This window comes from Mus pahari, chromosome 14, assembly GCF_900095145.1.
Source record: "Mus pahari chromosome 14, PAHARI_EIJ_v1.1, whole genome shotgun sequence".
Taxonomy (NCBI): domain Eukaryota; kingdom Metazoa; phylum Chordata; class Mammalia; order Rodentia; family Muridae; genus Mus; species Mus pahari.
Window position 1 is genome coordinate 1,522,746 of NC_034603.1, and position 15,086 is coordinate 1,537,831.

The following is a 15,086-nucleotide window of genomic DNA, read 5'->3' on the forward strand; positions in this document are numbered from 1 at the left end:
AAAAAAAGAAGAAGAAGAAGAAGGAGGAGAAGGAGAAGGAGAAGGAGAAGGAGAAGGAGAGGAAGAGGAGGAGGAGGAGGAGGAGGAAGAGGAAGAGGAAGAGGAAGAAGACTAGGCCTGGTGTCTTTCCCACCGCTGTGCTCTATGGCTGATTTTCCCAGTGGCTGACAGGGGCGCCTGGGTCTCCTGTGGAGCTGGGAAGGATTGCAGGCTGGGTGCTATGAAGTGCTGAGAAGTCCGCCTGCCGCTCTCTGATACCTAGGAAGACAGCGAGTGGTGGGTGGGTGACTGATGATGGCTTTCCTTCCCTGCCATCCGGGCTCTACGGATGAAGGCTTCGTTGAGGGGTTATTGTCAGATTAGAGAGAGGTCTCAGGGAAGCTGGGGCCGATTTGCTGCTGATGAACAGGCAGGGTGACCCGGCTATCTCAGAGCCATGTCCTCCCTTCCTGTGGGCAGTAATGTGCAAGCAGACAAGGGCCCTTTCTCCGTAGCAACTTTCTTATGGTGGGTGGTGGGTGGGGCTGGCGGGTCAGGACTGTCTGCTGCTCCTAAAACCTGGTACCTCTCTAGTTGCTGGCCCAGATCCCAGCCACATTGGGCATCTAGGTCTGCTTACCGTTTGATGCAACCTTCTGTGGCTCCCAGCATGGCTCACCTCTCAGTACAACCCAGTGGTTGGCTACAGTTGTGGGCAAGAACTGCAGCAGTCTCTTTTAGAGCTGAGCTGAGTTCAAATGATCGAAGTCACCCCAAGAAGATGTGGGCCGGAGTGGGACCAGCTGTGGCTGCCTCTAAAGCCTTCTCATTTTATCTTCATCCTTATATCATCCAGAAGCCTCTAGAACGTTGGCTCACAATCTGTGGATCATGATGACCCTTTGGGGGTTGAACAACCTTTTCCCAAGGGTCACCTCAGACTGTTGGAAAATTTATAATAGCAAAAATCACAGTTATGAAGTAGCAATAATTTTGTGATTCCTAAAACACAAGTTGCAGCATTAGAACAGCTGAGGACCACTGCTCTAGAAGGTAAGGCTGGGGACCCACCCTAGTCCTGCGGTGCCTTCTTCCTTTGTGTTGGAGAGCTGGTGTCATGGCTGAACCTGTTTAGAGAGACCTGGCTTCTTTGTCAGCCCGTTGTGCTGGCTCTGCCCCTGTTGAGTTACATCAAGGGACTGGAGCTAGAAGCTGGAAGGTGGCTCTAGAGTACTCATGATGTTGGTGTTTCCACTCAGGGCAGATGACAAAGATATGCTTAGAGTGCTCCAGGAGGACCAGGGACGAGAGTGCTTCAGGACGAGCAGGATGAGAGCAGGCCAGGAGAAACCATCTGTGCATTGTTTTTTGGTTCCCTGTACTGGCTACTGCTGGTTTTCCTCAGACCTATCACCTGTTAGGTGTGTGCTTAAGTCTGTGTTGGCTGGCTGGCTGGCTGGATGGATGGATGGATGGATGGATGGATGGATGAATGGGTGGATGGATGGATGGATGGATGGATGGATGGATGGATGGATGGATGGATGGATGGATTACTAGCTGGACAAATGTTCTGGGGGTCAGAAAACCTGCTCCCCAGTCTAGAATCTGCCACTAGTCTATATGGCCTTGGTAGGACACACTCTTTCTGGGCCTGTACTGTACATTTGAGCTTAACCCCCCCCCCCCCACACACACACACCCTGCCACATGCTGGGTTTGGTAAGGAGGTTGTCTGAGGCTCTGGGGCTTAGAGCACAGGATGCAGGGTTGACTCTAGGCAGTCTGGAGGGACATGTGGGACATTGGGCCTGACTGTAGTAGCCTTGGCTGAGGATTCAGGTTTTGTGGCAACTTGGTTTTTTTCTTTTCTGCAATGATAAAGTGCCTGTGGCATCTTCCCTGGGCATCAGGCTCTGTGAATTTGGGAGTGGTAGGGAGGGAATGGGCAGATGGACACGCCCCCAGCACGAGGGGTGGATGGAGCAGGCAGGCATGGCCCAGCTCATTGTTCTGGTTTGTGTTTCCTACAGATCATGATTGAGTTCTGCCCTGGGGGAGCTGTGGATGCCATCATGCTGGGTAAGTCTCTCTAGCTGCGGGAGATGCAGGGCTTGCTGGAATGCAGAACTCACCCTGAGCACTGCTTCATACTTCTTGCCAGCTCTGACTAGTCCCTCTCTGGTGGTTTGAATATGCTTGACCCATGGGAAGTGGCACTAGTAGGAGGTGTGGCCTTGTTAGAAAACGTGCGGCTTTGTTGGATGAAGTCACTGGGTGGGCGGGCTTTGAGGGCTCCTAGTGCTGAAGCTCCACCCAGTGCAGAAGAGACCCTCCTCCTGGCCACCTTTAGATCAAGAACTCTCAGCTCCTCCAGCACCATGTCTGCCTCACGCTGCCATGCTTCCTCCATGATAATAGACTGAACCTCTGAACCTGGGAGCCACCCCAGTGAAATGTTTGCCTTTATAAGAGTTGCCTTGGTCATGGTGTCTCTGCACAGCAGTGGAAACCCTAGTTAAGACACCCTCCCTGCCTCTTTAGGGGGTATGGAGAGAATGCTAGCCTCTTTTCACTGGAAGACTGGCACTTCCTGTGTCTTTATATCAGCACCCCTCCTTTTGAGCCCTGTTGACCGTGTATGTAAGATGCCCTCCACATGACACTGAGTGGAACACCAGTTATTGCTGCTGTCGCAGAACACCGGCAGCTGGATGAGTTATAAAGAACAGGTATTAGATTTGGCTCATGGTTCTGAGTCTGGGAAGTCCAAAAGCAAGGCACAGGTACCTGGCAATTATCCCACGCTGAGGGCAGAAGGAAGTACTTGAGAGAGAAACAGACAGAAGACATCATCAGGAGTCCACTTCTGTGAGAACAAACAAGCCCCCACAACAGCATTAACCTGTTTGCTAGAAACAGTGATCTCACAGCAGCTCTACACTGGGCTTTCGGGGACTCATTCATCACAGCGTCCACCCATTCTGTAAATTCTCAGGGGAGGGTTATCAGGTCTTGATGTCCTTGGCAAAGAGTGGTTGATAATCAATGCTGAGAAACTATTATATCTAAGTCTTTTGCTACTCGTCCAACAAAATACCTGAGGCTGGGTACTATTAAAGAGGAGAGGCTTATAAAGCTTTATTTTGGAAGCTGAGACTTCACTGAGGGGTGGCTTCTAAGGACCTTATGCTGGCTTGTGTTACAATGGGAGACAGCATGCAAAGAGATGAGACAATAAGAGAGTAAGTCAGAGCTTAAGAGGGTGCCTTGCTCGTTCAACCTGTCTGTCTGTCTGTCTGTCTGTCTGTCTATCTATCTATCTATCTATCTATCTATCTATCTATCTATCTATCTATCTATCTATCATCTATCTGTATACCATCATTTATCTATCATTTGCCTTCCTGTCTGTCCATCTGTCTGACTGTCTGTCTGTCTGTCTGTCTGTCTGTCTGTCTGTCTGTCTGTTGAGACCGGGTCTCACTATGCAACTGGCCTGGAACTCACTATGTAGACCAGGTTGGCTTTGAACTCACAGAAATCCTTCTGCCTCTGCCTTAGGAGTGCTGGGATTATAAAGGGTGTACCTCCATGGCCAGTCTCTTGCTCTTTTTCTAACTTCTGTCTCCTGCAAGAACTATCTGAGACCAGGCTTGCTCTTCTGAGGGAGGGGTTCTTTATCTAATTACCTAGACTTAGCCCCCACCTGAAAGGCTCCATCCATCCCCTGCACAATCCCACACTAGAGACCAGAACGTGAGTCACTGGGAGACAGCATCAAGCCTTACCCAAAACCAGAGTGCTTTGTGATCAGTGCCTGTGCCAGATGTATCTCATTAATCTTTGGTTGTAGATCTGGAAAGATTATCTCTGTTTATTCATGTGCATGTGTGTGCACATGTATGTGCAGTGGTGCGTGTGCGCATATGCGCATGTATGCTGGCCTCTTTAACTCATTGTGGAGCTGAGGAAGACCTTGAATTTCTGATGCTTCTGCTTCCACCTTCCAAGCTGGCATGGCATTTGTGCACCGCATGCTATCTCCAGCCCCTAGAGGGACGCTTTTAAGTGCAAACCACAATGGCATGCCTGGCTGTCCAGATGCAGTTCATATTGGATTTCATATTGAATTTCCAGTTGCATGCAGCTGCCACAGAAAAGACATACAGTCCTGTCCCATCAGGCCCTGACTAGATAGTCACTCTGTTCTGTGTCTTCTGCGTAGCCTTTCCCTCTTTAAGAATGTTTTTCCTGTCCCCCCACCTGCTCAGGTCTACTAATCTTGACCTCAGAGGAGGCTGTGTCTCTAGACAAACTCTGTATGGTGGGGAGTGTTCCCAGCCAGCATTGAGACGGCTCTTGGTGATCTGATGGCTCTCTGGTCCCCCCAGCCCCCACTATGCTTCCTGATGCCATGCCTTTGTTTCTGCTGGCTCTGTGACCTGGGCTGCCTGTACTGAGGTCAAGTACTCGACTCCTGGCCTCATTCATTCAGACAGGGCTGGCCTGTCAGTGCATGTCCTCGCCCTCTCCCCACCCTGTCCTCACCTGATCCTAAGCATCACTTTGCACCTGACACCAAACTGTGACGCTAACCCATGAGAAGCACTCATTGTATTGTAGCTTGAGTGTGTCCCCCCAAACACTCCCGTGCTGCAAACTTAACCTTCAGATTCACTCACAGAGTTTGCAGGTGGGTGAAACTGGGAGAAAACTCATATTAGATGAGGTCATGAGGCAGCTCCCATGGTGACACCAGTGACCCGCTAGTACACTTGCTATCTTACCATGTGGTACAATACAGGACCTTGTCGGTGATGCCATGCTGTTGGGACTTCCAGCCTATAATCCATGAACCCTTTCTGTGTCCACACTGAACCACAGCAAAATGTACCAAGGCACCCCGAACCCTGCCACACTCGCCCTGCATCTTAGTGGGCTATTAGTGAACCTGAACTCTGAAGCCCTGAATCTCTAAAGTGACCTTCAGCAAGTAGCCCTCTAAGCCTTGGTGGCTGCATCTGTGTGACAGGGAGAACAGCTCTGTCGAGCCCGGAGCTGTATCGTCGGGACAGGATTGGTCTGTATGCCAGCAGGCTGCTGGAGATGCTTCCCATTGCTGGCCTAGAGAATGTCTGGTGCAGATCTGGCAAGAGCCAGGTGCTACTGGCACTGTATAGTGCCAGGGGCCAACCAGGAAAGGACCTGGTGCTGGCCCCTTGAGGGCTAGTCAGTGACGAGGGTGCTCCTCTTTTCCAGAGCTGGACCGAGGCCTCACTGAGCCCCAGATTCAGGTCGTATGCCGCCAGATGTTGGAGGCGCTCAACTTCCTGCACGGCAAGAGGATCATCCACCGAGACCTGAAAGCTGGCAATGTGCTTATGACCCTGGAGGGGGACATCAGGCTGGGTAAGAAGGGCTCGAGGGACAAGCAGTGTCTGAGTGCAGGTGTCCTGGTGGATGGTGCCACCTGGCCGGTGCGTCTGGAAGTGAGCGTGGGGTCCTCGTACACACAGCCATCCCTACAGCCTCCAAGGTACCAACAGTTCTCACTGCATCCTTGGACCACAAGCCCCTCTAGTGCTTCCTAACAGGGTCAAGATCCTGGTTCAGATCCCGGCTCTGCCACTTGTGTTGTGTGGTCCGACTGAGTGTTAGTGGTTTATCTCTTACTAGCAGTGTAGGTCTACCAGTGGATCCTTCTGGAAGGGTTGTGAGTGTGAGGTGAAATGACAGCAGTGACATATGAGTGGGCACTAGGTATGCGCTCTTGCCTTGTGGTATTTGCTGCTGTCTCGGGTGTCCTTCCTCTGAGGCTGCCCTCGTCATCAAGTCTGACGTGGCTCCAGCTTCCCTATTCTGGACTAACAGTTGGATTGTGTTTGTGCAGAAAGAAAATCTGTAGGCTTAGGGCACTGGGGGGTTGGCAGGGTGTGGCCTCTGGAGCTGAGGGTCTGTACTGCCCCAGAAGAATCAGGTCACCTACCCGTTTTGAGCCTGGTTTTCCACACTCAGAGGGCTGGCTGCCTCCTGACCAGGAATGACTTATGAAGCATTTCACCCTGTCGGACCTGCACACAGGGAGAACCAGCACACTTGTGGCCGCGGTCATGGCTGACTGCGGAAGAGTCCAGGCTGAGCACGGTCGGCCAATTGAACTGGACTCTCCCCTCTGCCTGCCCACTCCACCTCACAGCAGATGTGTGGTGGGGTCAGCTCTCCCCAGCTCATGCCCACAGGGACAGCTCTGCTGGTGAGGTGCAGGGCCTGCTTTTCTGAGTGCTACCCTTGCCTTGCAAGGGGACAAGACCAGCTCTCCTGTTCTCAAACCCGGTAGACAGCTCCCCAGGCTGCAACTGGTGGCGAGGGTTAGGGGCAAAGGGGATCGATCACTCCCGTACACCGGCCACCTCGTGTATAGCCGGGTTTTATAGAGGCGTTTTCTCCATTGAGGTTGCCTTCCTTTCTGGCTTGTATCAAGATGTCATAAAGCCAGCCTGTCAGCCAATGGTCATCTCCTAGAACCAAACTTGGAAAAGAAGCAGCTAGGAGTACGTGGTTGGTTAGAGCCACAGAGAGCACTGCTCGGCCTCCCTGGCCTCTGCCTTTCCAGGGAACCCTAGTCATAGAAGATTCTGACAAGATCTGGTTCTACCTCTCTGACGACATCTGCAAGATATGCTAGAAACCATTGGAGGCTGCAGTGTCAGTAATGCTAGTGAAGGGCTCTGATTGGCCCAGCCTGGCTCAGCTGACTGGCCTCTGCCTGTAAGGAGTGCGTGTTGTGATTGGTCCAGCTTGTAGGCCTCTGGCATGGAGGGAGGGTCCAGGGCTCAATGAGGAAGTCCTCCTTCCTTTCTGTGTTAGTGTGGTGGGCAAGATGGCATTTTCAGAGAAAGAGAGAATTAGGCCAGAGCAACAAGTCATTGTTCTCAGCCTGTGAGAATCATGCAGGAATGAGGGGGGTGGCTCAGGAAGCCAGCTCGGAAGGCTGCTTTTGCCATTGAGGTTTGGGGTGATGAAGGGAAACGAGAGGCAAAAACAAACAAATACGTGCAGCAATGAGGAGCTGAAGTTAGCGGCGAGCCCCTGAGCAGACAGCCTTTGATAATAGGCCACATAGAGTTGCCCCAAACCTACAGAAAAAAAAAAAAGAAAGAAAGAAAGAAAGAAAGAAAGAAAAGAAAAGAAAAGAAAAGAAAAGAAAAGAAAAGAAAAGAAAAGAAAAGAAAAGAAAAGAAAAGAAAAGAAAAGAAAAAGCTTTCTTGATAAGGATAGTCCTTTCAGTTTCATGGCCGGATAACAAGGGCTTGAGGACACTGAGGCCCAGAAGAGTGGAGCAGTGTGTCTGTGGTCAACTTAGCATCCTGTCCCTTCCCTGCCTGGTACTGTTGCTACCCTGACACCCTCGGGGAGGGCAGATCATCCTGTAATTAGGAAAAGCCTCCTGCTAATGAGTTCAGCTGGGCCGCTGGCTGCTGCTACCCTATCAGGGATCCCAAGAGAGCGGGCTCCTGGGAGCCCTGGGCAGGGCCAGAGCCTCCGCTCCCCTCCTCCCACCCCTGGCCCAGCAAGTCATAGCCTTTTCTAGTCCTGCTTTCCTGTGGACCCATGAGGGGCCTGACTACTGTTGTATGGTTTTGCATGGGACAGTTTTCACTGTGCTTTATGGCGAGAGCCTCCGGGCTCCAGGTGACTGACCCAGGTTGTTATTGGGGGAGGAGGGGGTACCCTCATCCCTACCCAACACCTTTATCCTCTCTATACTCCCCGGCTCCCGAGGGGAAGCGGTTGTGTCCTGTGCCTGTGTTGATCACCTGAGGGCCTAGGAACAGAACTTGCGTATCTTAAAACATTTCAACTTAACTGTTTTCCAGTGTGTGCGGGAAATGTTTTTATCCTCAAGAAAAGATATTTATACGTGCATAAAAAGTACTTCAGGTGTCTGGGAGTAGTCATACTTGCCTTTAATCCCAGGCAGAGTTAGAAGCCAGCCTGGTCTACATAGAAAGTTGTAGGCCAGCCAGGGCTATGTAGTGAGGTCTCTAAGAAAGAGATGGGGCCGGGCCAGGGAGGGGCGGCCGCACATGAACCTCAAGATATTCATCATTACACCATTGGTAGTGAAGTCAGAAATGGCACATGTATGAATCCAGGGAAAACTAGTATCTATGTATTTTTGTTCAGTTTTATATTTGTGTGGTGCTGGGACTCAAGCCCAGAGCATGCTGGGTAGAGGGAAACACTTTCAATTAACTTTAGCCCTTGCCTCTAGACTGCCTTTTTAAATATGTGTATTTTTTTATTTTTATTTTTAATGGGAACACAAGAAGTACACACATTTACGTGGTGCGGGGTGACACGAGCAGGCCATGCAGCTGTTGTGGCCATCCCCTCAGCTGCTTGCTGTTTCTCAGAAGGACGTTTAAAATCCATATGATCGGGCTGGAGAGATGGCTCAGAGGTTAAGAGCACTGATTGCTCTTCCAGAGGTCCTGAGTTCAATTCCCAGTGACTACATGATGGCTCACAGCCATCTGTGATGAAATCTGACTCCCTTTTCTGATGTGTTCAAAGATAGGTACAGTATACTTTCATATAAGAAATAAATAAATCTTAAAAAAAAAAAAAAGCCATGTGATTTTGAGGCAGTCAGTTATTGTCCCTACCTTAAAACATCTGCAGCTTCACCGGGCACCCACCCTTATGCCTCTGCCCTCCTGGTCCTCCCAGTTCCCCTCATCTCACCCTGCTCACCCATCCTAGCTCCCTGCTTCCCCTACTGATCCTGCTCCCTCCCTGCCTCGCTCACTCTACTTCTGGAAGATCCTCAGATAAGTTGCAGGTTTTGTCTTTTCTGTGCTTGACAGAATGTTCTCAACTGCCTTTTAAAGGCAGGCCCTCCAGTTTCCCCGTATCCTCAAGTGTTGCTCATGGGCACCATTATTTCATATACATGCAAAACAGGTCACCTGTGGAAGCTCTGGGCTGGGTATTAAGTGTGTCATATCATGTTGTCAGCCAGCCAGCCATTCCAGGAGTGCGCCAGCTTCTGGCTCCTGGAGCCTCCTGTTGGGAGTTGCTGGGCCATGGGGTCTCATTTAGCTCACACTCCCCTCAGCTCCTTCCCCTCTATCCCAGCAAACACACACACACACACACACACACACACACACACACACTCACACACACCAGCTGACTGCAGAGTCTTCTTTCACCACATCCTGTGTTTTACATGAGAGAGAGAGAGAGAGAGAGAGAGAGAGAGAGAGAGAGAGAGAGAGAGAGAAACACCCTAATAGCATTGCTAGATGTGTTTCTGTTTTCTAAACTGTGAAAACAGTGCACTCCATCAAAAATGGTTTAAAGAATAAAATGGTGTAAAGAAGAAAGAATAAATAGACCAAGGGCCTCTGTGCTCTGTCCCCACCACCATCCCGTCCTGGGGAGCTCAGCACTGTGAGCTTTGGGTGCAGCGGAGCTTGGGGAAGTGGGTTCACGTAGTGTGCAGAGGGATGGTGCTCTGTGTGCCGTCTGTCTCGAGGGTTGGGGTAAACTTCTGGTCAGGTCTGTCCAGGCACAGCCTTGCTCCTTTTTTAGGCACAGCCCAGGAGCTGCATAACTTAACCACTTGTCTCTGAGCTCCAGCAGTGAGTTTCGTGGCTTCCAATTTGCCATTCTTCTGAACGCTGCTTCTGAAAGCATCTGCCTGTATTCTAAATCTGTTTGTAGACATCCGTGGCCTGGGCCAGGGTTACTGCCGACAGCACACAGTGGGGCACCTGCTCCTGCCTACCCTGGTGACCTGAGTTCTATCTCCAGGGCCTCTGTGGTGGAAAGGAGAGAACTGTCAAGTTTGTCTTCTGACCTTCACATGCATGCTATGACACTTGCCCCCCCCCCATATAAAGATAAAAATAATGAAAATGTATAGAGAAAGTGGAGCGGAGAGATGGTTCAGGGTGAGGAGCAAACATTCGCTTCCCTTGCAGAAGACTGATTCAATTCACAGTACCCACTTGGTGGCTCCCAGACGCCTGTGACTTTAGTCCCAGCGGGTTGGTCACCTTCTCACTCCAGAGGCGCCGGGCATTCAGGGGTGCACATATAGACATGCTGCCAATCACTCATACATAGAAAATAAAACAAAAAGGCCAAGCATCCAGTAGCCCCTGCTTATCCATAGGGACACAGTCTAAGGGCCACAGTGGAGCCTGGCAGTATTGTTGGTTCAGAACCCTCCCATAGTATCCACACATTGCTGGTGGCAAAGTTTAGTTTATAAGCTACACATGTAAGAGATTAACAACAATATTTAGTGGTAAAAAAGAACTATAATAATATACTCTAATGGATGTTATTTAAGATTTATGACTTCTAGAACATGCCGTACAATAGTTCCAGACTGGAGTGGATAGCGGGTGGGGCTGGGCTGTGTGAGCAAAGACTTTTCAGCAAAATCTGTATGCTCCCTTAGCTGCGACAGTGCTCCCTTAGCTGCGACAGTGCTCCCTTAGCCGTGACAGTGCTCCCTTAGCTGTGGCTGTGCTCCCTTAGCTGTGGCTGTGCTCCCTTAGCTGCGACAGTGCTCCCTTAGGTGCGACAGTGCTCCCTTAGCTGTGGCTGTGCTCCCTTAGCCGCGACAATGCTCCCTTAGCTGTGGCTGTGCTCCCTTAGCCGCGACAGTGCTCCCTTAGCTGTGGCTGTGCTCCCTTAGCCGTGACAGTGCTCCCTTAGCCGTGGCTGTGCTCCCTTAGCCGTGGCTGTGCTCCCTTAGCCATGACTATGAGAATATTCCCTCAGTTAACTGGTTGGATTTCTTGCTCCAGAAGTGTTGTCAGGGCTAGAGCTGTGGGCTGAGCAAAACCCTTCTACAGAAGTTTCAGTCTATGGGAGTCTCTGTAACCCACTGTCCTGTGTCTAACTTACTCTAAAATACAGACACAGAATCATACTTGGATGAGAAGAGGCTGGTCAAGATGCCACCCACCCTGTCAGGGGAGTCTCTCATGACCTCCAGCACAGGCCACCCCACCCTCCACACTGGGCCCCAATTTGTGAAGAGGAAGAAGTAACAGCTCCCCTAAACGTTCACTTGGTGCCTGCATCCAGGGTAGCCCTGGGGCCGTTGTCATTGTGGAAGTTGGTGGTTTCCCGTTTCCCCTTCCCTCTTGAAGAAGGTATAGCAAAGCCGGGGGGTGGGGTGGGAGTGGGATGGCCAGCTTCTGGAATCTTCACCCCAAGGTCTCAACTAGTGTTCTCCCAGGAGACAGGTAATGTCCTGCCCATGGTGAGTGTGGGAAAACAGACTCGTGGGTGTCCAGGCTGACCTAGCTGGAATCTTACCCGGAACCCTTGAGGGGCCACTCTCCAAGCAGGCTGAGGGCCCCCCCCCCCCGTGTCTGAACCTCACCCTTAGCAGCCCTGGTCCTGTCCCTTTTCTCTGGTCAACACACATGCACGTGACGCACATGCACATGTACCTGTGACCAGTCTTCACTCTGGGGCTTCGGGATGTGCTTCACCTCAGTCTCTTAAGGCCTCAGGTTCTCAGGGTAGGCCTGCGCTGTGGAGCAGCGAGGTGCTCCTGTTTGGAGTCTTCTGTATGGAGACTCATGCTGGCCTAAGCTGGGAGTGGAGCCATTTTGTAAATGTAAATTTGATCCTCAGGACAGCCCCTAAGTGAGCTCTAAAGGACCAAGGGTCAGCATCCCTGTGTCTCAGAGAAGAAGCCATCACTGGGTGTCACGGTGCTGTGGCTCTCTGTCTAGTTTATTGCACCCTGGCCTCCAACCATCCTCTGTGTAGTTTCCTGTGCCTGGACAGACAGCTTCATGCCGCGACCTTCGATCTCCTGAAAAGCCCCCTAGACTTTTAGGGACCTCGAGTCAGGACAAACTGGGATTGTAGATTTAGTGATAAAAAGGATGTGAGGACTATCCACTTCTGCAGTGGAGTGTGTGATTTTATAAAGGTGGCTTGGAGTGGAATCAGCATGAGAGGTGAGGGAAGCAAGCGGCACAGGAGAGGAGTCAGGCCGTAGGGATGGCTCCATGGGTCAAGGCGCTTGCTGCTAAGCCTGGCTACCCGTGCTCCATTCCTGGAATTCACACGGCAGACAAAGAAAACTGACTCCCACAAGTTGTCCCCTGATCTCTCTATATGTGAGCCCTAACCCAGGCACCAGGTCGTAGCTTAGTACTGAGAGTCAGCAGGAAGGGGTTGAACACCATGTGGAATTGTAAAAACAGAACCATAAGCATCAGGTGTGACCCCCCAGACCCCAGCTTCTCACTTGCTTAGCTCAGCTGCGAGGTTCTACACCTTCTTCAAGAGGGAGGGGACCCAGCACTTGGGAGGCAGAGGCAGGCGGATTTCTGAGTTCGAGGCCAGCCTGGGCTACAAAGTGAGTTCCAGGACAGCCAGGGCTANACAGAGAAACCCTGTCTCGAAAAAAAAAAAAAAAAAAAAAAAAAAAAGAGAGAGAGAGAGAGGGGAAATGGGTCATGGGCATAGAAAAAGGTCTGTGGTGCATGTGAATAACTTACATGTGCCCTACAGACTTCCTCAGGCAGCCTGCGTGGAGGCATTCCTTTTCTGTTGAGGTCCCCCTTTCCAAGACGACTCTAGCTTGTGTCAAGTTGACGTGAGTCTAGCTAGACATGGTAGCTCTGGACATGCCTTGGGTGGGACTGGAATCTGATAAGGTGAAACTAGGAGCCACTAAAAAGAAAAGAAAAAGATGAAGCTAAGCGATTATAGATAATAACTTTAAAAGGTTTGTTTGTGTGTTTCTTTATTTATTTATTTTCCGAGACAGGGTTTCTCTGTGTAGCCCTGGCTGTCCTGGAACTCACTCTGTAGACCAGGCTGGCCTCGAACTCAGAAATCTACCTGTCTCTGCCTCCCGAGTGCTGGGATTAAAGGCATGAGCCACCACTGCCTGGCAAAAAGGTTTATTTTTTAAATGACGGTTATGTAATTCTGGCTGCAACTGTGTATTTGAACAGCACACTGATGAGTATTGCAGTTGTTGTACTTAATGTTATTTTGTAGAGTCTTAATTGGATTTATAGATTACTGGGCCAGGGGCTGGAGAGATGGCTCAGCGGGTAAGAATACTGACTGCTCTTCCAAAGGTCCTGAGTTCAAATCCCAGCAACCACATGGTGGTTCACAACCATCTGTAATGAAATCTGACTCCCTCTTCTGGTGTTTCTGAAGACAGCTACAGTGTACTTATATAATAAATAAATAAATCTTTAAAAACAATGACATATATCTTAAAATAACTATTCTGTTTGTTGAATATCAACAGTTGAAAGTATTAAAATCATGTTCTACAAAAAAAATCTTAAAAAAAAAAAGATTACTAGATCAAATGAGCCTCCCCCCTCCTTCTTCTTTAAGGCAGGGTCTCACAAACAAACAAACAAACAAACAAAAAGCCCCAAAGCATGCGTGCCTCATCCCTGAGTCCCTAAAGTGTGTTCCCGAGTCCACACCACACCTAGGACTCTACCCAAAGGGTGTGGGTGGGAAAGAATCCCTCAGCCGAGATTTTATCATAGGGTTTTGTCTTGCAGCTGATTTTGGTGTGTCTGCCAAGAATCTGAAAACTCTGCAAAAGCGAGATTCCTTCATAGGAACGCCTTACTGGTGAGTCGTGGGGCCTCTGGGGAACTGGTTAGCAGGCTACACAGCAAGCCTAGCACCCCGTGGTTAGTTGCCTCTGGGTGGATTGTATGTGGGGTGCGCGGTGCCAGTTTAGAGCCCCTAGTCAGCCGCTCAAAGTGTGTTTGTCTAGTGTCTACTTCTCTTCTGGGTACTCCTGTGCCTAGCGCAAGTGGCTTAGCTTCCCCACACCCTTGTCTGTAAACTGGGGTTACAGTGGAAAGCACCCCACTAATAAACTAAACCGAGTCCCTGAAAGATGCTTCAGCTCTTGGTTCGTTTAACACTTGTACTGAGTTCAGGGTGCTGGCTATGGGCTACATGAGAGCATTGTAAATTCTCTTCCTGTCCTCATGAGAAATCTCCCTGGGCCTCTCTTGCGCTTGTTGTGTCTTGTCCTTTTTCAAAACTATAACTTAAAATAAAAACACCTATGAGAAGAGGGCTCTCTGGTAGAGGAAGACGCCTGAAGTCTTCCTCTGGCCTCAGCCTGCATATGTGTGGGACTGGGCCCCACCTTCCCACACCTGCAGTGCAGTCATCCAGGCTCAGGCACCCAGGCTCAGGCACCCAGGCTCAGGCATCCAGGCTCAGGCATCCAGGCTCAGGCTCAGGCTCAGACATCCAGGCTCAGGCATCCAGGCTCAGGCATCCAGGCTCAGGCATCCAGGCTCAGGCATCTAGGCTCAGGCTCAGGCTCAGGCATCCAGGCTCAGGCATCTAGGCTCAGGCTCAGGCTCAGGCATCCAGGCTCAGACATCCAGGCTCAGGCTCAGGCTCAGGCATCCAGGATCAGACATCCAGGCTCAGGCTCAGGCTCAGGCATCTAGGCTGCAGGCATCCAGGCTCAGGCTCAGGCTGCAGGCACCCAAGCTCAGGCACCCAGGCTCAGGCATCCAGGCTCAGACATCCAGGCTGCAGGCACCCAGGCTCAGGCATCCAGGCTCAGACATCCAAGCTCAGACATCCAGGCTGCAGACATCTAGGCTCAGGCATCCAGGCTGCAGGCACCCAGGCTCAGGCACCCAGGCTCAGACATCCAGGCTCAGACATCCAGGCTGCAGGCACCCAGGCTCAGGCATCCAGGCTGCAGGCACCCAGGCTCAGGCATCCAGGCTCAGGCTCAGGCATCCAGGCTCAGGCATCCAGGCTGCAGGCACCCAGGCTCAGGCATCCAGGTGACACCCCAAGCCCAAGCTCTCACTCAGTTTCACACCTGGTTACTTTGTGTTCTGTTTTTACAACTGGCCATGGTGTTCAGCCCCTTCCTTGCTTGCTTACTACTCTTAACTCTTTCTCTCCCACCCCTCCCGTTATTCCTTTCTCTTCTCTCCCATCCCCCTTTCTCTCTGTGATGTCCTGTTCTGTCTACCCCACTGTCCTACCTTGTTTGTTTTTTGCTGGAACCTTCGCCCCTCTGCCCTCACCCA

At 50.9% G+C, this 15,086-nt stretch overlaps 1 protein-coding gene across 1 annotated transcript in view; it reads left to right on the top strand.

Moving 5' to 3' along the window:
• Stk10 (serine/threonine kinase 10) overlaps positions 1–15,086 on the top strand; it is an 88,283-nt gene that overhangs the window by 38,844 nt on the left and 34,353 nt on the right. The window contains exons 3-5 of the mRNA XM_021212839.2: positions 2,013–2,061; positions 5,242–5,391; positions 13,569–13,641. Of these exons, the coding sequence (XP_021068498.1) occupies positions 2,013–2,061; positions 5,242–5,391; positions 13,569–13,641 (272 nt within the window). The remainder of the gene's footprint in view (positions 1–2,012; positions 2,062–5,241; positions 5,392–13,568; positions 13,642–15,086) is intronic.